Source organism: Phallusia mammillata, chromosome 6 (genome assembly GCF_965637545.1).
Source record: "Phallusia mammillata chromosome 6, kaPhaMamm4.hap1.1, whole genome shotgun sequence".
NCBI classification, from domain to species: Eukaryota; Metazoa; Chordata; class Ascidiacea; order Phlebobranchia; family Ascidiidae; genus Phallusia; species Phallusia mammillata.
The window spans coordinates 19,850,849-19,872,587 of NC_137257.1; the positions used below are offsets into that span (position 1 = coordinate 19,850,849).

A 21,739-nucleotide genomic window follows, 5' to 3' on the forward strand; every position below is an offset into this window, starting at 1 on the left:
AAACGTAAACAAATGCTATTTGATTTAGCTTTGGTTCATAAAAGTTTAAAAGCTATGTAAAATATTTAAAAAATTAAAAAAGCAACTGCAGGTCAGATACTCACTTGTCATTAGATTCAATAAAGCTGTTCCATCCCCTATGGGGCCCTTCTCCCCTTTTATGCCTTGGGGCCCATGGGGTCCAGCTTTACCTGGACTACCTACTTCACCCTTGTCACCCTTCATAAAACCACCATCTGGTCTTTGGTTTTCGTCGCAAACTGGAACAAATCTACATTGCTGTTGTAGTGATGAAACATTTGTTCCAAATAGCAACAGAAAAATCAAAATACACACTTTCATTCCCTTATATTGTTCCTGTTTTAACCTAATCTTATTTTTGGACAACCATATACAATTAGTTTTTGGCTAGATTTAATTTTAATCAGAGTTTTTCAGCATGCTTTACTGAATCTCAGATAAATTGAAGTTTGTTTGCAACTGATTTGGTGCAAACAACAAACCGTTAAAAAAGAACTTTTTCCTCTTTCAGGAAAATTTCAAAACCTTTATAATGCCCTACTTTAAAGTTTGATTATGTTTTTATAAAGCGCAGTTCATTGTAGACTCAATATACACCCGAATATCAGATAATAAAATGCAGTGTAACTTACAAGCAAACGTTTATTTGCAAAGTTAGAATCCGTAACACTTAAGCGTTAGCAAAACAACACAATAGCTGAAATTTTGCCTGAAGCTGATTCACTTTTATAAAGTTTACAATTACCACGATATCACAAAACCAATCTTATCTTTTCGGACCATCATGCTGTATTAGCCTCACCATATGGCATTAGGTTTTTAAATAGTATTTCTGCAATTTTTCTCATACAGAATACAATGGCATTTTGTACACAACAATGAAAAGTTCATAGTTAGTATGGCTATTGACCATATTTACATAAGCATGTCGTACAAAGCAATTTTTGCCCGGACGAACTTGAATCTAATCATCACACTGAACTTTCATCATAGAAGACTTGATGCCTCCCCATCTGTTATGCCAATGATGCCAACTCATAGAATCATGGCGAGTGGATGAACGAGACCAGGGACCATTCAAACGGGCCCACCCACAAGCTCTGTGCCACCATGGACCTTTGGTATTCGAAGCGCAATTAACTCCACTCCTGCAAAACAATACAAATTCTACAGCACAGAGGCGTTGTTGTTTTTCGAAGAAAGTAGGATTCAGGTTTGGGCCTCAAATTCAGGCCCACTCATGACTCTGTCAGCACAGCAACACATTGAAAAGCCCAGAAACTACAGAAAAAGAGATCAGAAAAATCGTGAAAACTTACAAGTCATTGTCGCGGTCTGAAGTAGTAAATCTCATTCCATTTTGAATACGTGGCGATTGGAGCATGCTGTCACCAGCCGATCCGCTAAATCCTGCAAGTGTCAGTTGATACGAACTTGTCTCACTTCCAATGTTGAAGTTGCTGAAATTAAAAATAAACCAAGACTTATAGTTTTATTTGTTATACTATTGGTTATATAAGTTATATTATGTTTTGTTTAGAGTAGAAAATGCGTCAACTTCTTCGTAATGTTTTGTCGTATTTATAGGGCAGGGCGGCCCATAAGCCTTGGCACGCGGACCGCATGCGGTTGGCCGATCACTTGTGAGTCCAGTAGCCACAGCCTTAAATCGAAATTTATTGATTTACTGGTTAATAGGTAAGGGAAGGGTTGTCCAACCTAGTTTTAATTGTGGAAATTTTTTCTCGGGCAATGCTTTTTGCAAAGCGCACTTTTGACACCCTGCAGTTAAGGTTACAAAAAAGGCTTTTTGTGCTTCGTGACGACGTTAACGCGAGTCTTCATTGTTTGTCGTTAATATCAGCATTCAGGGACATATTTAAACCAAGTTACTCAGTCTTAGTGAATGTGCAAAACATAAAGTCGATTTGAACAGCAAATTTGGTCCTTTCATACAAAGAAGTGCACGTATCTCTTTTTGCGGTTTACCAAGTTTGAATTAAACCCTAATGTGACACTTTGTACTCTCAGCCCTGAACCACTCTGACCTTAGGCATATGCCTAGATTTGTGTGTTGTACTTTCGGGTTTGACCCAAACGATACTGTTTCCTACTTATGAATATTAACCTGTATTCTGCATATGCATGTTGATCTGTAAAGTTCCAAATGTCTACTCGAAGGCGACATCTTCCGGCAGAAGTAGTGATTTGGTGAAGTTTCTCCAAACCGAGCCAAAATTCCGACGACAAGTTTCCGAATCCATGTTTGTAATCCTCCCAGAGTCGGTTGAAATTTGTTGAACCGTCGTACCGATGCTGGAATACCTATACATATTCGCTTTAGATTATGGCCTATCTAACTGCCTAACCCCTTAACCTAAGAGTGCTTACATTTATTTCATCAATATAACTGCTGGTCAAATTTCCGAATCAACCCACTACTAAAATGCGAAACATGCATTTACTCATGTACTTTGCATTACCGCTTTTAGCTTTAACAACGCAGAAAAAAATGCCACGGAATTATGGAATAAGAGTCAGTTTAAATCGCCCCTAATTGTGTTGGGATTATATAAACACCTGCCATCCGTCAAAACAGTAAACTTCATCTCCTGATTTCAGAGTTTGACGCCCATCCCGCACTAAAGCAGTTTTGCACGACACAGGTTTTATGTATTCGTTTAACGCTTCAAGTTCTGTGACAAAGAATGTTGGTTTGTTGAAATTTCATCATTGTTAAATCTATCGAATTCGCTTATTTTATTCTTTTTTCAAAATTTTAAGTTTCAGTATGTTTAGTTTTTTTAATTTGGTATGAAAAAAAGCAAAAAATGCAAAATTCTGTTTTACTTCTGGAAGTTTCATTGAGTAATTTTGATTGTTGCTCCACTTTCTTCATCAAATCTACAAATCAAATAATTTTGTAAAGTTTTCGTTTCCAACACAAAACTTATTTAGGAAGTGCTTATAACGCAACAAAACAAACACCAACGAACATCATTGGGAAAATCACATTCTTTCGCAAAACTCAAAGACTTTCTCCAAAAAAGTACATTAGGCTACTTTTTAGAGATTTTTTAATCAAAAATGTTTTTACAGATAGTTAAATACATAAATAAATTCCGGTTTTTGGTTTTCGTCGCAAACTGGAACAAATCTACATTGTTGTTGTTCCGATGAAACATTTGTTCCCAGTAGTACGGACGCCAACAAAATGAACTTATTCATTTTATGTAGCTTTATATAAGCTCGTTTACTAAAATATAATCAATGTTTATGTATAAGCATGCAATAATACACTTCCAGGCGTATTTCACAATTTCGTAAATGTAAAACAACACAGTCAGCAGTCAATTAGGGTCCGAAAATTCAAAACAATTTCCCACAACAAATTTGAAGTGCTCCAATTGCAAGACTGTTTGCAAACTAATTTACTTTACATTTGTGACACAAATTTTGATTACCATGCACTGATTTTGCAACTCTGTTTTTTTTGTGAAGCAGTTGCTTTCAAAGCACATGCACATTTTTTCCTAAACCGAAGTACAGATACAGTGTCATACAACTGCCATGCTCAGTTAAGGACCTGAAGAAAAACATGTTTTTTGGCATACTTTTCTCGCACATAGGACTGGGTAAACACGGAAGGCATTCCATGTTGTCTGCTTGCGCGCCATTTTTACCAGATTGGCGTGTTGTAACGAGTTCGTTGCAACCAAAAACATGAGTTTTACATTTTAAATTTGACCGAATATTGCGGAAATGCTTGTTCATTACTGATACGATGGTTCATGTTTTGGTCTAATAGCAGTGCCGGATTAACCATTAGGCAAAGTAGGCACGTGCCTACAGGCCAGTCAAAAATCCAGGCCACTTTAAAATCAGTAGACTTTGTGGCAATGATTTGGCAACACTGATAATTCTAATTTTTTTAGCTGGCAACCCTGATTTTCGGGTCACTTGTAACATGTGACTACAGGCCAGCAGACCCTTAATCCAGCACGGTCTAATGGGCCTTTTACACTATGGCGCCTAACCTATAACCTTGCCTTGCAATCCCTTCATTTTACACTGCGATTTTAGGTTCGTATTTAAGTTTACTGAATAATACTCGACGTATTTTTTGCCTCACAGCAACTGTCGATGACCATGTATCACCACATGAATTTATTATTACCTATTTTAGATTTGAAAAAGCATTATATGAATCTAAATTAAATGATTTTTTGTTAGTAAACATGATTTTGCATCTTGGTAATCACACAGGATTGTTTAGGATGTTGTTGTATAAATTGGTGCCATGTGTATCCGACTTTCATGTTTTTATAGCATGTAGTGCGCGGTTCTGGGTAGAATGTACATTTTAAAATCACTTAATTACAATATTTAAGCACAAACAATTAAAACCAGAACATGCAATCATAACTATGTAATAAATAATTAAATTTGAGGCAAATAGAGTACCATCATTTATTTTTGGCAAAGGAACCAACTTTTTCAAATCAGAAGCTGCACACAGCGATAACACAAACCGTTTGCGCAGGTTCAAGCAGCTTGATTGCGCAGGTTCAAGCAGCTTGAAAAACGCTCTGCAGGCGATCGATCGCTCATTTCTACGAGACATGAGCGCCTATAGAATCAGTCAATCGCGAAACCAGACAAAAAAAATATGAAACAAACAAACTCACGCAGGTGTGAGCGAAAAACTGAAACCAGAAATGTGACTTACAAGTTGAAACTTCTTGCTCTAACGTACATCTGTGCCAATTTACATAAAAATATTAGGCTCGGAATGTATTTTTATTTGTTTCGTAATAGTGGACTATATACTGTGTATGCATTTATAACTTATATAAGCGACCTATGTAAACATGTATCGGTTAAGTCATTTAGTTGGCAAATACGGTTTGAAACCAGAAATGTGACTTTGTAAGTTGAAACATCTTGCTCTAACGTACCTTTGTGCCAATTTGTAGAAAATAGTGGTGTATTATGTGAATATTTATCGGTTAATAGGACTTAACTGGACCACGTTACGAGGTTTTAAAATAAAATAAAAACATAAAAAAAATTAGAAACGGCACGCAGTGGTGCGTAACGTTTATTTACAACTTACGTACTTTCCATTTCAACGAAATGGTAATGGTGACTCAACTGTACGACTTTTTTTTTACTTTTTACAAACCCAGGCTACTAATAGTCGCTCACGACAGAAGGGATTTCACGACAGAAGGGATTAAACTGTGGGATTTTGTTGCGTCAGCACCATGTATACTTCTTTTTTTTCGGTAAGTAAAGTTCCATGGAAAGCTTTTGCGTGAAGTCGCGACAACTAAAAAACGCATTCTAAACTATGGCGGGCCACACAAAACACAATTTGAAACAACAACTGTGGGTCTCGTGAAATGCCGCGCGGGGGCGCATTTGGCCCGCGGGCCGCACTTTGGACACCCTGCAGTTAAGGTTACAAAAAAAGACATTTTACGCTTTGTGACGACGTTAAGGCCCGGCTTCATTGTGCTTTGCTGCTGACATCAGCATTCAGGGACTTATTTAAACCAAGTAACTGAGTCTTAGTAGATGTGCAAAACGTAAAGTCGATTTAAACAGCAAACTCGGTCCGTTCATACAAAGAAGTGCACGTATCTCTTTTTGCGGTTTGCCAAGTTAGTCGCTCAAGACAGAAGATCACTTTTAAAATCATCGACAAGACATTTTGCTATTCTGGTATGAAACTTCTTTGATTCTGCTATAACTACTACAATCACTTCTCATAAATTTGTTTTGGATATTTCATTGTCGAAACGTAGGAAATATGCTCTACCTCAATGAAGTGTCAAGCTTTATGTTAGTAATGAGCGTGTTTACTATTATATGTTTCTTACTTCTTTCTGGAACTGGGCTTATTGAAGTCACAATTTATTTTTATGCAGGGTACAAAGAGATTTTGTACATACAAATCAAATGAACGAATCATAACTGTCAACACAAACAAATGTTGTACAAAGCAACTTTAATCTCCGCGAAAGGGGATTTAATTATCACATTGAACTTTCATCATAGAAGACTTGAGACCACCCCATCTCTTGTTCCAATAATACCAACTCATTGAATTATGATCCGAAGAGGTGCTTGACCAGGGTCCGTTTAAACGAGCATAGCCACAGGCGTTGTGCCACCAAGGACCGCCGTAATTATCGCCACAGTTTTGTGCATAGCTGCAAAGATAGAATCTTGCTTAGCACTATTAGGCTGTATTAGCAACAAAAACATTTTGTCCCTATTATAACAAATTAAAGGTTGCTTACAGGTCATTATCGCGGTCTGATGTTGAAAATCTCATTCCATTTTGATTATGGGAGGACGTAAGCATGCTATCTTTTGCCGATCCGCTGTGTCCTGAAAGTGTCAGTTGGTACGAGCTGCGTTCATTCCCTACACGGAAGACGCTGCAAAAACGTTAGTTTATTGATTCTACTATCAGGAATTTGAGCCGCTTGCTATATGGGTTCAGGTTCGGTTCCGGATCACTATTTATTGTTTTTAGGGGTTCGGGTTGGGTTTAGGTTTTTAACACAGATTAATAACTCCAGAAGAATTTTCGCTGTGCTTTCAAAACGCCCTAGTAGGCTACAGGGCTACTCAAATAGTTTTCTCACAGCTCTAATACAAACGTTAAAAATTAACGAAGTCCGGGCACGTCCGTCAGTAATGCCAATGCAACATGTCGTAGTCAATTTTGATTATAGCCAGGGTTGCCATCGAGTTGAAACCAAAAATAAGGACAGCCGAAAAATTAAATTTTTATGCGAAACGAAACAAACGTTTTTGAACAAATCTTTGCATTTATACGAGCCATGACATAATATTTGCAATATTTTGAGAAGAAACAATCTGTTCCAGGAACAACTGGTTGTTCGTAGAAAATACTAAGTGCATCTCACAACAGGCCGGGTCTAGGTTCACTTTTACTTGTAGCAGGGATTTGACTATGTAATTGTTGAAAATAAGACAGAATAAGGACTAGCCTACAATAAAAAAGAAGGACATTTCTAGGAAATAAAGGCAATGAAATTTTCTAAGACACAGCCCTTCAAAATAAGGACAAAATCTTATAGAAATAAGGACGGTATGGCAACCCTGATTATAGCTAATGGGGAGAATCGCCCCCATTTGAGTTGCCCTATTAGCTGTTATCTCACGTCTTCTTAATCTACATTCGTTGATATCAAAACAATTGTGGTGTCGATTACAAAAGTAGGTTTATTAGGCTTACACCATGCTGCATTTTTACCGGTTTGGTCCAGGTGCGTTTAGCCTACCTATATTCAGCAAATGCATGACCAGCACTAAAATCCCAAATATCAACTCGAAGACGACATTTTCTCGCTAAACTTGTAATCTGATGAAGTTTTTCCAAACCTATAAACGGCGGTATAAAAAAATATAAATTATAGGCTACCGTTAAATTTATTTTGTATGTTTGTTTTTTTCAGGTTGTTCCGTGCTGTCTATTTAAGTCCGGTATTGATTGTTGTAAAAGGTAATTAACCGAAATAACGTTTCGTTGTTTACACTCAAGGTCTCCTTTTAGAGACATAATTTGCAGCTTATTATAAGAGAGCATATTGTCCCATGATAATAAAAACGGTCGGTTAATCTACCTAACCAAAATTCAGACGAAAAATTTCCGAATCCCATTTTGTAATCGTCCCACAATCTATTAAAGCTTACTGAACCGTCGTATCGATGCTGGAAAACCTGAAACCAGTTAGCAGTGTATGTTTCTGGCACCAGACATGCAAAAGATCTATCTGTTATAGCCGACCTGCCATCCATCAATACAATAAACTTCCTCTCCAGATCTCAGAATCTGATGGCCTCGCATCAAAGCATTTTTGCAAGATACAGGTATCATGTATTGTTCAATCTTCTCCAGTTCTATGACAAACGCATTTTTTTGTTTATTTTTCTTTGAAATGCGTTTAAATGCATTTCAAGAAACGATATTACAAGTCTAAACTAATTGTCTAACTTTAAACCGCCTGAAATGTTTATTTATTTCATGGTGAGAAATTTATAGCTTCACCGTTTCCCAATACAGCCTGTTTGGCTATTAAATTCTACACGTTATAAGCAGGATGTTAGTAGGCCTACGCATTATAGGTTATGTTAAATAGGTTAATGTTATAACTCAAGTTCGATACTGGTAAGTATAGCGTACGTGTTTTCCGTGGAAAGATTTAGTAGGTTATATTGCCTATACATATAAGTTATCTAATAGCCTTGGGCTGGACTTAAAAGTCGGTTAACTTAATCAGTAACAGGGGGAAAAAAACTATGGAGTAGCCTACGAATGCAGTTAATATCAGGCGGAATGCAAAAAACTTTTTTTTTTCTTGGTTTTGACACAATTATTAGGCCTACGTGTTAACTAGGGCTCGTGCCCTACAAAACAAGGGAATATGGGGCACTGTATAACTAATTATTCATAATTAGCCTACTCTTGGTTGCTTGTTGAAGCGCAACTCCTCGTTCTTCCATTATGTTCAATAAACCTGTAAAAACAATAAATTCAATTCATGTTGAATCTTTTGCCGGCTTACAATCCCTATTTGTGAAGGGAATCTTTTACTAATAATTTTTTAGTCATATGCTATTCTTGTATCTCTTATTGCAACACTCACTTGCAACCATGTCGACCAAAGCAGTTGTATTTGCAACAGGTGGGGCACCGACCTCGCCCTGGGGTCCACGAGGTCCCATCTTACCAGGTCTACCCACATCACCCCTATCACCCTTCATAACACTGTCATTCGGTGATTGGTTTTCGTCGCAAACTGGAACAAATCTACACTGCTGCTGTTGCGAAGGAACAATTGTCCCGAGAAGTAACAACCCAGTCAAAATTATTTGATGCATTTTAACAAGCTTTTATATGCAAGTTATTGATAGGTCCTGCATATAAAAATTTAGTTTGTGGGTTTGACGAGATCAAGTTTAACAACCGGGATTAAATTTATTCCAAGTTATTCAAGTTTTTTATTCTAGATGTCTTGATGGAAATAATACCACATTGGTTTTGTCATCTTAGGAGATAAAAAATATTCGCCTAAATGGGTCCATATTGTTTTTGCAATGCCACATAAAAGATTAAGAACCTATGCTGCAGACAATTATTTCTATAACTTATCAAACAACAAAAACAACCAAATCAACATGACAAAAAAATTACTTAAAGTTCGCTATACAAAAAATATAGACCTGTAGATAGTACAATCCGTGCCATGTATTACACAAGATATTAAAATCGATGGTAAACAACCTTTGAAACCTAAGTTATGCCCTACTACAACATTATGGCAATACTATTAGCGAATCCTGCTCTATTGGTTAATTAACAGACCACGATTCCGATTGGTTACCACAGTTTTATTTACAACCATTTTTACATTAGAAGTGTTGAGCGCAGAAACATGTACACGTCCCGAAACATTTAAAACCTACAAGTCGACCTGACACTGAAATTACTACCGATTAAACAGCAATGTTCGTCTATATACGCCACTGAAGTTGCCCACGGCAATTGTTAGTTTTGGATAAAGCTTTTAATCGGATTTTGTCAAAGGTCCTGCGCAGCTATGGCCTACTAGTTTTGACCAAGTTCTAGGCTTTTCACGGCGAAATAATCAGTAAATGACAAAGAGACAGATTTGAATTAAAACGAAACGACATGAAAGGGAAAATAGTTTAAGTATCCCAAACCCATTAGTAGTGGCTTTCTATTCACAAAAGGCCATAAATTTAAGCAAATGTTGTCTAACTCATTAGTTGTGCTTTAAGGGTTATAAAATTCAACCACAAAATAAGCAAACAAAACACGTTGTTTTCTGATCGAGCTGTTCTAATAATCACACTGCACTTTCATCATTGATGACTTGAGTCCACCCCATTTGTTTTTCCAATGATACCAACTCATGGAATTGCCGTTTGTGGATGAACTTGACCAGTGATTATTTAAACGGGCGTAACCACAATCATGATGCCACCACGGTCCTCGATTCAATACACAGTTGCCCCCACTCCTGCAAAATATATTTTTAAAAGAAATCCCAGACCAGTGCTTCCCAAACGAGGATGAAAATGTTAAATATTGAAGTAAATAAAACTTAAGCTCTTGAAATATGACGTGAAGTTGATTAAAGGACCAAAATGATCTTTTTACGGTTTAGCATCTACTCTGTAGTATATATGAGGGAGGAATGAAAAGGTTTTTCATTGATGAGGGAAGAATTCCTCGAAAACGGTTGAGAACCATTGTCCTAGACCAGGGGTGGCCAAACTTTTTTACCAGAGGACCAAATTTGCAACTGTCTTGCCACTGGAGGGCCGGATTAAATAAGATTTACAGCGACGTAGAAAAGATTTACAGCGACGTATCAAATTTACAGCGACGTAGAAAAGATTTACAGCGACGTATCTTTAGCAACGTAGAAATAATGCCACGGAATTATGGTATTCGAAGGCAAACCAGGTTAATTGGCAGCGGAATGAATGACACTGACCTTGTTAATGTGTTTTTAGGTTAAAGTCTTTACTGCACTTGCTGCAATTTTTAACCTACAATATCGCGTCTTCTACTAACAAATGAAAAGAAACAATATCTAGGTTGTTGTATTCGGTTTTGCATTAAATCTGATGTAAAAGTCGTAAAAAGGTGGCAATAAGGACATTTTACACAGATAACTACCTTGTAAGTGTTATAGGTCATATCAGCAATTTATCGTTAAACGGCCAAAACTTCTCGGTGACTATATAGTGCCAGTTTAAATCGCCCCCAATTGTGTTGGGATCGTATAAACACCTGCCATCTGTCAAAACAGTAAACTTATCTCCTGATTTGAGAGTTTGACGCCCATCCCGCACTAAAGCAGTTTTGCATGTGGCTGGTTTAACGTATTCGTTCAACTCTTCGAGTTCTGTGACAAAGAATATTTGATGGTGAAAATAACGGCCCAAATAGACGTAAAAAGCGACATGCTTTATTGTTCAAACGTTTCGGCAAATGCTCATGCCATTATCAGTGAAACGTTTGAACAATAAAGTATGTCGCTTTTTACGTCTATTTGGGCCGTTATTTACACCATTAAACTTATGAACAGATCCGTACATAGTGTTCCAAAGATTATTTGTTTGTTGAAATTTCATCATTCTTAAATCTATCAAATTTGCTTATTTCATTTTTTTCAAAATTTCAAGTTTCAGCATGTTTAGTTTTTTTAATTTGTTTTCAAAGAAAGCAAAAAATGCAAAATTCTGTTTTACTTCTGGAAGTTTCATTCAGTAACTTTGATTGTTGCTCCACTTTCTTCATCAAATCTGCAAATCAAATAATTTTATGAAGTTTTCGTTTCCAACACAAAACTTATTTAGGAAGGGCTTATAACGCAACAAAACAAACACCAAAGAACATCATTGGGAAAATCACATTTTTACGCAAAACTGAAAGACTTTTTTTTAAAAACTACATTTTTTTTTAATCAAAATGTTTTCAGATATAGTTGAATAAATAGCAAAAAAATTCAAACTCCTGCAATTCTTGAAAAATACTTACTGGTGACCATATTTCTTAATGCAGTTCCATCCTCTATGGGGCCCTGCTCCCCTTTTATGCCTTGGGGCCCATGGGGTCCAGCTTTACCTGGACTACCTACTTCACCCTTGCCCCCCTTCATAAAACCACCATCTGGTCTTTGGTTTTGACCACAAACCGGAATAAATGTAGGCCTACATTGCTGCTGCTCTTGGGATAAACCTAGTATCCCTTTCAGCAATAACAGCGCCACCAGAGTGAATTTTTTCATGTCCTTTTTGTTCTCTACATCAACAAAAAACGCCTTAGGTAACATCACTAATAGACAAGGTATTCTTAAAGCACACTAATTAGTTTATAGCTATGCCTACATGCAAATCTCAGCAACTTATAAATTCGTATAATAGCCTACAACAATGATCTGTTTGCAACCAGTCTTGAAGTCCTAATGCGCCAACCTTACCCCCTAATGTGAGTCCCTTCCACATAACGCTTATAGTAACGGCGAGCCCAAACCCGAAAGTACAAGCCCGAAACCCGGCCCGAACCCGAATCGTCTTCGAGAAGAAAGTTTGACTGACAGGCCTATACATTGAAGTCTTAGAAAAGACCAGAACCACAAACACCATAGACAATTGATCTTGAACAAGGCATTTTAGGGCTGTTTGACATTAGGTCAGGTCCAGCAAGTGACTACATCAGGGGCGGGCAACTTCTCCAGTCGACGGGCCTGATATAGGAAAATGAAGTTCTTGGCGGGCCGGATTTCTGAATCGACACATTAATCGCGTATTTATCCAGTGATTTACAACGGATTTTCGACCACCTAAACCATATACATTCAAGAACATCACAAATACAATTCAGTCCAAACAGTCTAAATGATATAACATAAAATTATTCACCACAGCAAATTTAATGCATACTCCACAGACCCAGATAGTGCTGAAACACTTAACTAGGCTACACGTGTGGAAACAAAAGAAACCGTGAAAGTAGGCCACACACATGGTTGGCAGTTATGTCGTAACAATGTACGTATGGTGCAATGGTAACAACGGCGGGAAAGTTTTTGCTATTAGGGAGCGATACTGTCCGTTACAAATATAATTTGACGCAGTTAGGCAAGTAGTGGGGGATTGTGGCAGACTGTGGCCGCGGGCCACATTATCATGTAAGACCTGAAACTGTCTGCGGGCCGCTCAAAATCCCGTCGCGGGCCGGATCCGGCCCGCGGGCCGTATGTTGCCCGCCCCTGGACTACATAATACTGACAAAGAGTGTAAAGTCAAACCCGTTTTTTTTAAGAAACCTATAAGCTCGAAAAGCCCGGCTCGACTTACAGCTCTGCGTTGCGCAGCTATTTTCGGCTTGGTCAATATTTTAGCGCAATTATGCCGCTTTGGTTTGTATCATCCGGCGAAAAAAATTCAGCAACAGCCAATCCGATGTATAAAACTTAGCATGCTGACAGCTAGCCTTCTTGTGTACAAATTCCACCTAACAGCAGTATGGACAAAAATGTAAAATAACAAGATCATGAAAAGGTTCTTAATTGGCTGAACTGCGGGCTCTTGGTGACATAGGTTTGCCACAAATACAGCTGTCTGTGGCAATGTAATGCGAAAGCTAATAATTACAGGAAGGCTAGAATGTGTTGGAAGTTTCGGTGTGTAATTATAAGCCACCAAATATTTGCTGCAGTATCGCATCTCTTCAAATAATGTTGCAACCATTGTGCCTTTCAAAAAACATAATGTTTTTTCCTGTCTCGTGTTAGCAATATCAGCAAGCAATTAAAAAAATTGAAAAGGATTTCAACTTTGCCAAAGTAAGTCGCAAATTTAGCACACCTGTTATTATACACCCGATTTATAATGGGTCACAATATAAGCAAACGCAAATCGAACAAGGACACAGGCTGGGTGTATGAAATCACATACTATTTTATACGTGTACATATTTAAGGCGCGTGGTTTTTGAAAGGCATGTTAGCAAAGTAATGGCCTTAAGAAAACGAATTACTGAAGGTCATAAGCAGCCTGCCCCTCTCAAAACGGCAAAGCAATTAAGCCACAGATATAATAATTATCAATCGTCAAGTGTTCGCGCACAATTTGTCATTGTTGTTCAAAGTGGCTGCTTCTTTATGGCTATGCTATGACAATCGTTTTCATACCGTTCCATTTTACAGCAAAACAAATAATTCAAGTACGTTGAACGTTTTGACAATTGGACATTTTCCATTGCCGTACTCAATTATAAAATGTTTTTCAAAAATGCATGGATGTTACTTTTTTTAAAGATAAAAGCAAGAACACAAAGGAACCTGCAAACACCTTATAGAACCCCTGTAAAAGATTAAGTTGCGTTTCTTCAGACGCACAGATATACCAGCGCAAGACCGTTGCAACACACGTTGAATTACAGAAAATGTTGTAGGGATATTTAAGGGGGACGAAATAAACATCTGTAAATTTGGCACTTGTTAAACGCTATAGTTGGTTTTAAGTCTGGTAACTGTGAAAAGTCATTCAACAAAAACAGGACATTTATTGGGTTAATTTTGTAAATCTTCTCAAGAAAAAGGTTACGAATATTTTTGTTTAGGTTACAAACAATTTTGTACAAAACAATTAAAATGCCAATTGGTTTATGTACACGCCTGTATCTGCTAACTTTTAACAGAAACATATTGTATAAACCTGAAACAAACTCCAAAAGGTATAACCTAATTATCATACTCAACTTTCATCATTGATGACTTGACTCCACCCCATTTGTTTTTCCAATGATACATCGGGTTGGTAGAACTTGACCATTGGCCATTTAAACGGGCGTAACCACACGAATAATTAATGCCACCACGGACCACCGTGATTTAAAGCGCAGTTATCTCCACTCCTAAAAATGCAAGTTTTGTAAATCAAGATATATTGACATTAAATGAAAGGTATAATTATTTTGAAACTTAAGATAGATTGGTATAAACTGAAAGGTATAATTACAAGTCATTGTCGCGATCTGAAGTGGAAAACCTCATTCCATTTTGTACATGTCGCGAGTCAAGCATGCTGTCACCAGCTGAACCACTAAATCCTGCAAGTTTCAGTTGATAAGAACTTGATTCGCTTCCTATGCTAAAGTTGCTGCAATTAAAAGGAACTAATTAAAAACGTATATATTTGTTTGTAGACTATAATATATTTGTTTGTAGACTATCTATTCATATCTAGACCAGTAAAGACCACTGAAAAAATGATCGGATAAGCGGTAAAACGACTGAATTATTTGTACATGTCAAAAAACACAAACAACAGTAAAAGCAATATTTAATTGTTTACAGGTATAGGCTCGCTTCTTTGCTGCCAATTTGTGAAATCCAACGAACTAAAAAGTGTGCAAAACTGTTACTAAAGTATAAAAAGGGAAACAGCTTAGTAATCTCAAACATAGGTTTACCTAATTATTCTTCGTTAAAATGCAGTTGGCCTTGAAAAGTATTTTTAAATATTTAATTACCTGTATTCTGCATATACACGGCTGCCTTCAAAGTCCCAAATGTCTACTCTAAGGCGACATCTTCTGGCTGAAGTGGTAATTAGGTGGAGTTTTTCCAAACCGAACCAAAATTCCGACGATAAGTTTCCGAATCCATGTTTGTAATCTTCCCAAAGTTGATTAAAATTTACTGAACCGTCATACCGATGCTGGAACACCTTAACATGCACAAAATTTGTACAGTAGGCTATTAACTTCGCCTAAACCGGTTATGGTTATTTGAGATCTTCGCCTAATTCAGACAAAACTTACGGCACAAATGATCTGTAATGTGGTAAGACTTGAACTAATCGACATCGGTTAATGTAGATCATTGCCTAATCCTGGCAATTTTTTTGGTCCAAACTAGTCCGGACTAACTGAGGTTTACTGCATTTAACAATTATTTCTAATCTTGTTTTCTTTTTAAGAGCACAAACTAACCGATAGCCCCGAATTTATAAATGTTTTTTACTAACCTGCCATCCATCATCACAATAAACTTCATCTCCTGATTTGAGCTTCTGATGTCCTCGCAATAAAGCATTTTTGCATGTGACTGGTACAATGTATTCGTATATCTTTTCGATTTCTGTGACAAAATTAGTTTGTTTTGTTATTGTTTGTTGGTACTCAATAACTTAAGTATTCTTTGGTATTTGGCACGATATCAATTTCATTTGGTAAAGTTCAGGTTTTACCAGTTTAAGAATAAGATAGTGCTACCATCTATTTGGTAAAACAAATAATTCTTACTTTTAAATGTTTCATCAAACAAAATCGATTAATAGAAATTAAAATGTAGTAAAACTGATTCTTAGACAAAGTTAACCGAGTAGTTTTTTTGACAATTAATGTCAGAAGCAGTCGTATAGCCTGTTCACCAAACATAGTTGAAATGCAAATTTTTACTACTTACTTGTCACTAGACTCCTTAAAGCTGTTTCATCCGCTATTGGGCCTGGCTCTCCTTTCAAACCCTGGGGCCCAGCTTTTCCTGGACTACCTACTTCACCCTTGTCACCTTTCATGAAACTGTCATTTGGTCTTTGGTTTTCGTCGCAAACTGGAACAAATCTACATTGTTGCTGCTGTGATAGAACAGTTGTTCCCAGCAGCAGAACCACCAACGAAACAAGTTTGTTCATTTTTAAATTTGCAAGTTTCGGTTTAAATACGACAGTGATGCTATATTTCTGGAAAAGCTGTGATAGACAAAAACTCATTTCTTGAAATCAATTTATTTATTTTAAAGTCGTTGAATTAATGAAACTTTTTTCCGCCTCAGGTTGTCTTGAAGTGCCTGCTGCGGTTGGTAAAAGGTTATTTCCAAACTGCTTCTTTCTAATTGAGCTATGGCTTTGTAAATGTCATACAACATGGCGTTGTAATTGTAAATGATTTCGGCAAACGACTTAGTAATTTAAAAATGAGTCAGATTTAGTGGGTATCGTGCTATGTAAACATTGACTTATATTTTGGAAATTATTTAGAAGCAATACAATACTTGAACGCGGATACGAATAATCTGTTTACACTTTAAAATCATACGCTAGTGCAAATATATAGTTGAAATAACATCTATTCTTGCTTAAACTAGTGGATCTCAGAACGTTTTATGGTTTACCTTGCAGCCGCTTGCTGTGATAAAATCTACCCCCTATGTTTTTGAACTTGGCCGAATGGTCTGGCGCGCCTGGCCCACATACAGACATGAAAATATCTTGATCGGGATTCGTCCCCGGGAGTGTCATGGGTTCGAACCCCGTGAAAAAAAACCCAAAAAACAAACAGTGGTTGCCAAACTTTATTTTGTACCCTAAAAGGGTTTGTGACTGGTAACATTCTGTTTGAAAGTCATTTCATTGTAGGGTGCCACACTAATATGAAAGTTTATTTCATAATATAAAGTTACAAGTTTAACTTTGAGGCCTAAAACCTGGCGTTGACCCAGCACTAATGTGTTACCAGTTCAAATTTCTTACAAACCGCCTAGAAGGTAACCTACAACCAGTGAAAGCAACCCGCAACACGATGTCAGAAATCAGCCCAATTAGGCAGAAAAACCGCCCCCTGGTAAAACTGCCCAGCAAACATTTGGGAACCACTGTAGTAAACTAATTGCGAAAACAAACGTAAGAGAAGTACCTTTGTTACTGATCTTGCAAACAGTATATTTGCTATATCGTGCGTGTCAGTATTAAAAGTAAAACAATATGCAGCGACTGAGGCCAATTACTTTCCATTTTTCTAGAATGAAAAACTTATGCTTTTCATCATTTACTTTTAATTTGTGACAAATTCATGCCCAGTTGACGACTGGCAAAAACAATATTTATTGAACTAAGTTATGTGTTGGGTCTGTTTTCTCTGAGATGTTCCTATACGGTAGAGAGGTAATGTATAAACATCTGCTTGCCATACATACTTTATCTCTAACGAGAAATGGTTTAACATGTAATACATTTTAATATTTTTCCTCGGCATGTTTAACATGTGAATGACAAATCATTGACGTTAGTCAAACCGCAATAAACATCCTATTTATCAAGCGATTTAAGTAAACAACTTAAACAAAGTCACAAAACAAACAACCTTTCCAGCAAGTATAATTTTGCAAAGTCCCTCAAAGGCAAAACATGTAATTTTATACTTTGCGTGTGAAAAATTGCTTACTCATCCTCATGCATATAGTTACTAAACAGAAGCAAAAAGTAAATCGGGTCTAGTCACTCTAGTGTACAATCGCCTGAACATAGGTTAATGACGTCACAAAAACATGAAATTACGTCACAACATAGCTGAGGTCATATGATGACGTGAGGCAAAATTTTACGTCTCTGTGACGTCATTTAACCCTGTTTTTAACAACAACGATTGTACACTAGACCCAGTAAATTCAGTTGGCTTTGGTTTTAATTCCAGTTTTTTCCAGTAAATCCAGATCTTTACATATGTTAATCTAGTAATCACACTGGACTTTCATCATTGATGATTTGAGTCCACCCCATCTGTTTTTCCAATGATACCAACTCATCGAAGTGACGCTTGTAGATGATCTTGACCATTGGCCATTTAAACGGGCGTAACCACACGAATGATGCCACCACGGACCACCGTGATTTAAAGCGCAGTTATGTATACTCCTAAAAATGCAAGTTTTGTAAATCAAGATATATTGACATTAAATGAAAGGTATAATTATTTTGAAACTTAAGATAGATTGGTATAAACTGAAAGGTATAATTACAAGTCATTGTCGCGATCTGAAGTGGAAAACCTCTTTCCATTTTGTACATGTCGCGAGTCAAGCATGCTGTCACCAGCTGAACCACTAAATCCTGCAAGTTCCAATTGATAAGAACTTGATTCGCTTCCTATGCTAAAGTTGCTGCAATTAAAAGGAACTGAATTAAAAACGAAGCAATAATATATTTGTTTGTAGACTATCTATTCATATCTAGACCAGTAAAGACCACTGAAAAATGAACGGATAAGCGAAAAAACGACTGAATTATTTGTACAAGTCAAAAAACACAAACAACAGTAAAAAACAATATTTGATTGTTTACAGCAGGGGTCGGCAACCTTTTAGGCGACGCGTGCCAATTTACTTTTTATTTCCTCGTGGTAATGGCTTCGCGTGCCAACGTTTTTCTAAATAATAGTGGTTCGTGCCAGCAGATAACAATAATAAAAAAAGTGTTTTGTACGTGTAGGGCTGAATTTTACGACAATGGCATGATAAAAACTATGAACAAGCAGTGTAACAGGTTACAATGTTACTCCAATATAAACAGGCAAATCAGTTGGCGTGCCATGAGAAACCACCTCGCGTGCCAACCTTAATTGGCACGCGTGCCAGGGGTTGCCGACCCCTGGTTTACAGGTATAGGCTCGCTTCTTTGCTGCCAATTTGCGAAATCCAACGAACTAAAAAGTGTGCAAAACTGTTACTAAAGTATAAAAAGGAAAACAGCTTAGTAATCTCAAACATAGGTTTACCTAATTATTCTCCGTTTATATGCAGTTAACCTTGAAAAGTATTTTTAAATATTTAATTACCTGTATTCCGCATATACACGGCTGCCTTCAAAGTCCCAAATGTCTACTCTAAGGCGACATCTTCTGGCTGAAGTGGTAATTAGGTGGAGTTTTTCCAAACCGAACCAAAATTCCGACGATAAGTTTCCGAATCCATGTTTGTAATCTTCCCAAAGTTGATTAAAATTTACTGAACCGTCATACCGATGCTGGAACACCTTAACATGCACAAAATTTGTACAGTAGGCTATAAACCTCGCCTAAACCGGTTATGGTTAATCGAGATCTTCGCCTAATTCAGACAAAACTTACGGCACAAATGATCTGTAATGTGGTAAGACTTGAACTAATCGACATCGGTTAATGTAGATCATTGCCTAATCCTGGCAATTGTTTTGGTCCAAACTAGTCCGGACTAACTGAGGTTTACTGCATTTAACAATTATTTCCAATCTTGTTTTCTTTTTAAGAGCACAAACTAACCGATAACCCCGAATTTATAAATGTTTTTTACTAACCTGCCATCCATCATCACAATAAACTTCATCTCCTGATCTAAGCTTCTGATGTCCGCGCAATAAAGCATTTTTGCATGTGACTGGTACAATGTATTCGTATATCTTTTCGATTTCTGTGACAAAATTAGTTTGTTTTGTTATTGTTTGTTGGTACTCAATAACTTTAAGTATTCTTTGGTATTTGGCACGATATCAATTTCATTTGGTAAAGTTCAGGTTTTACCAGTTTAAGAATAAGATAGTGCTACCATCTATTTGGTAAAACAAATAAGTCTTACTTTTAAATGTTTCATGAAACAAAATCGATTAATAGAAATTAAAATGTAGTAAAACTGATTCTTAGACAAAGTTAACCGAGTAGTTTTTTTGACAATTAATGTCAGAAGCAGTCGTATAGCTTGTTCACCAAACATAGTTGAAATGCAAATTTTTCCTACTTACTTGTCACTAGACTCCTTAAAGCTGTTTCATCCGCTATTGGGCCTGGCTCTCCTTTCAAACCCTGGGGCCCAATGGGACCTGCTTTTCCAGGACTGCCTACTTCACCCTTCATGAAACTGTCATTTGGTCTTTGGTTTTCGTCGCAAACTGGAACAAATCTACATTGTTGCTGCTGTGATAGTACAGTTGTTCCCAGCAGCAGAACCACCAACGAAACAAGTTTGTTCATTTTTAAATTTGCAAGTTTCAGTTTAAATACGACAGTGATGCTATATTTCTGGAAAAGCTGTGATAGACAAAAACTCATTTCTTGAAATCAATTTATTTTAAAGTCGTTGAATTAATGAAACTTTTTTCCTCCTCAGGTTGTCTTGAAGTGCCTGCTGCGGTTGGTAAAAGGTTATTTCCAAACTGCTTCTTTCTAATTGAGCTATGGCTTTGTAAATGTCATACAACATGGCGTTGTAATTGTAAATGATTTCGGCAAACGACTTAGTAATTTAAAAATGAGTCAGATTTAGTGGGTATCGTGCTATGTAAACATTGACTTATATTTTGGAAATTATTTAGAAGCAATACAATACTTGAACGCGGATACGAATAATCTGTTTACACTTTAAAATCATACGCTAGTGCAAATATATAGTTGAAATAACATCTATTCTTGCTTAAACTAGTGGATCTCAGAACGTTTTATGGTTTACCTTGCAGCCGCTTGCTGTGATAAAATCTACCCCCTATGTTTTTGAACTTGGCCGAATGGTCTGGCGCGCCTGGCCCACATACAGACATGAAAATATCTTGATCGGGATTCGTCCCCGGGAGTGTCATGGGTTCGAACCCAGTGAAAAAAAACCAAAAAACAAACAGTGGTTGCCAAACTTTATTTTGTACCCTAAAAGGGTTTGTGACTGGTAACATTCTGTTTGAAAGTCATTTCATTGTAGGGTGCCACACTAATATGAAAGTTTATTTCATAATATAAAGTTACAAGTTTAACTTTGAGGCCTAAAACCTGGCGTTGACCCAGCACTAATGTGTTACCAGTTCAAATTCTTACAAACCGCCACTCTGCCAGTTAAAAACCAGCTCAAAATCCGCAACCGCCTAGAAGGTAACCTACAACCAATGAAAGCAACCCGCAACACGGTGTCAGAAATCAGCCCAATTAGGCAAAAAAAACGCCCCCTGGTAAAACTGCCCAGCAAACATTTGGGAACCACTGTAGTAAACTAATTGCGAAAACAAACATAAGAGAAGTACCTTTGTTACTGATCTTGCAAACAGTATATTTGCTATATCGTGCGTGTCAGTATTAAAAGTAAAACAATATGCAGCGACTGAGGCCAATTACTTTCCATTTTTCTAGAATGAAAAACTTATGCTTTTCATCATTTACTTTTAATTTGTGACAAATTCATGCCCAGTTGACGACTGGCAAAAACAATATTTATTGAACTGTGTGTTGGGTCTGTTTTCTCTGAGATGTTCCTATACGGTAGAGAGGTAATGTATAAACATCTGCTTGGCATACATACTTTATCTCTAACGAGAAATGGTTTAACATGCAATACATTTTAAT

General features: G+C 37.0%; 4 protein-coding genes across 4 annotated transcripts; all 4 read right to left on the bottom strand.

The window, feature by feature from the left end:
- Window positions 1–856: 856 nt before the first annotated feature.
- Window positions 857–2,490, bottom strand: LOC145234461 (ryncolin-4-like). Its single transcript, XM_080099190.1, has 4 exons — window positions 2,461–2,490; window positions 2,150–2,346; window positions 1,341–1,481; window positions 857–1,169 (listed from the first exon to the last, which is right to left on the bottom strand). The coding sequence occupies exons 1-4, from the start codon at window positions 2,488–2,490 to the stop codon at window positions 986–988; spliced, it is 552 nt and encodes a 183-aa protein (XP_079955316.1). The 3' UTR covers window positions 857–985.
- Window positions 2,491–5,924: 3,434 nt separating this feature from the next.
- Window positions 5,925–9,077, bottom strand: LOC145234644 (microfibril-associated glycoprotein 4-like). Its single transcript, XM_080099358.1, has 7 exons — window positions 8,709–9,077; window positions 8,526–8,579; window positions 7,850–7,962; window positions 7,686–7,782; window positions 7,344–7,443; window positions 6,330–6,470; window positions 5,925–6,239 (listed from the first exon to the last, which is right to left on the bottom strand). Exons 1-7 carry the CDS (start codon window positions 8,941–8,943, stop codon window positions 6,056–6,058), a joined length of 924 nt encoding a protein of 307 aa, XP_079955484.1. The 5' UTR covers window positions 8,944–9,077; the 3' UTR covers window positions 5,925–6,055.
- A 5,541-nt stretch (window positions 9,078–14,618) lies between these two features.
- LOC145234462 (ryncolin-1-like) lies at window positions 14,619–16,302 on the bottom strand. Its single transcript, XM_080099191.1, has 4 exons — window positions 16,074–16,302; window positions 15,634–15,746; window positions 15,137–15,333; window positions 14,619–14,763 (listed from the first exon to the last, which is right to left on the bottom strand). Exons 1-4 carry the CDS (start codon window positions 16,300–16,302, stop codon window positions 14,619–14,621), a joined length of 684 nt encoding a protein of 227 aa, XP_079955317.1.
- A 1,814-nt stretch (window positions 16,303–18,116) lies between these two features.
- On the bottom strand, window positions 18,117–20,386 carry LOC145234463 (microfibril-associated glycoprotein 4-like). Its single transcript, XM_080099193.1, has 5 exons — window positions 20,158–20,386; window positions 19,717–19,829; window positions 19,220–19,416; window positions 18,405–18,545; window positions 18,117–18,300 (listed from the first exon to the last, which is right to left on the bottom strand). The coding sequence occupies exons 1-5, from the start codon at window positions 20,384–20,386 to the stop codon at window positions 18,117–18,119; spliced, it is 864 nt and encodes a 287-aa protein (XP_079955319.1).
- Window positions 20,387–21,739: the final 1,353 nt, after the last annotated feature.

Excerpts from the sequence above, each read along its gene's own strand:
- LOC145234463 (XM_080099193.1), bottom strand. The coding sequence starts at position 20,386 with ATGAACAAACTTGTTTCGTTGGTGGTTCTGCTGCTGGGAACAACTGTA. Across the intron at positions 19,417-19,716 it reads ATTGTGATGATGGATGGCAG|GTGTTCCAGCATCGGTATGA; the intron begins GTTAGTAAAAAA and ends GTGCATGTTAAG. Across the intron at positions 18,301-18,404 it reads TCAGATCGCGACAATGACTT|GAGTATACATAACTGCGCTT; the intron begins GTAATTATACCT and ends TTGCATTTTTAG.
- LOC145234461 (XM_080099190.1), bottom strand. The coding sequence starts at position 2,490 with ATGAGTAAATGCATGTTTCGCATTTTAGTA. Across the intron at positions 2,347-2,460 it reads GCATGTTTCGCATTTTAGTA|GTATTCCAGCATCGGTACGA; the intron begins GTGGGTTGATTC and ends GAATATGTATAG. Across the intron at positions 1,170-1,340 it reads TCAGACCGCGACAATGACTT|GAGTGGAGTTAATTGCGCTT; the intron begins GTAAGTTTTCAC and ends ATTGTTTTGCAG.
- LOC145234644 (XM_080099358.1), bottom strand. The coding sequence starts at position 8,943 with ATGCATCAAATAATTTTGACTGGGTTGTTACTTCTCGGGACAATTGTT. Across the intron at positions 8,580-8,708 it reads TTTGGTCGACATGGTTGCAA|GTTTATTGAACATAATGGAA; the intron begins GTGAGTGTTGCA and ends TTGTTTTTACAG. Across the intron at positions 7,783-7,849 it reads ATTGTATTGATGGATGGCAG|GTTTTCCAGCATCGATACGA; the intron begins GTCGGCTATAAC and ends AACTGGTTTCAG.
- LOC145234462 (XM_080099191.1), bottom strand. The coding sequence starts at position 16,302 with ATGAACAAACTTGTTTCGTTGGTGGTTCTGCTGCTGGGAACAACTGTT. Across the intron at positions 15,334-15,633 it reads ATTGTGATGATGGATGGCAG|GTGTTCCAGCATCGGTATGA; the intron begins GTTAGTAAAAAA and ends GTGCATGTTAAG. Across the intron at positions 14,764-15,136 it reads CGTGTATATGCAGAATACAG|CAACTTTAGCATAGGAAGCG; the intron begins GTAATTAAATAT and ends TTTTAATTGCAG.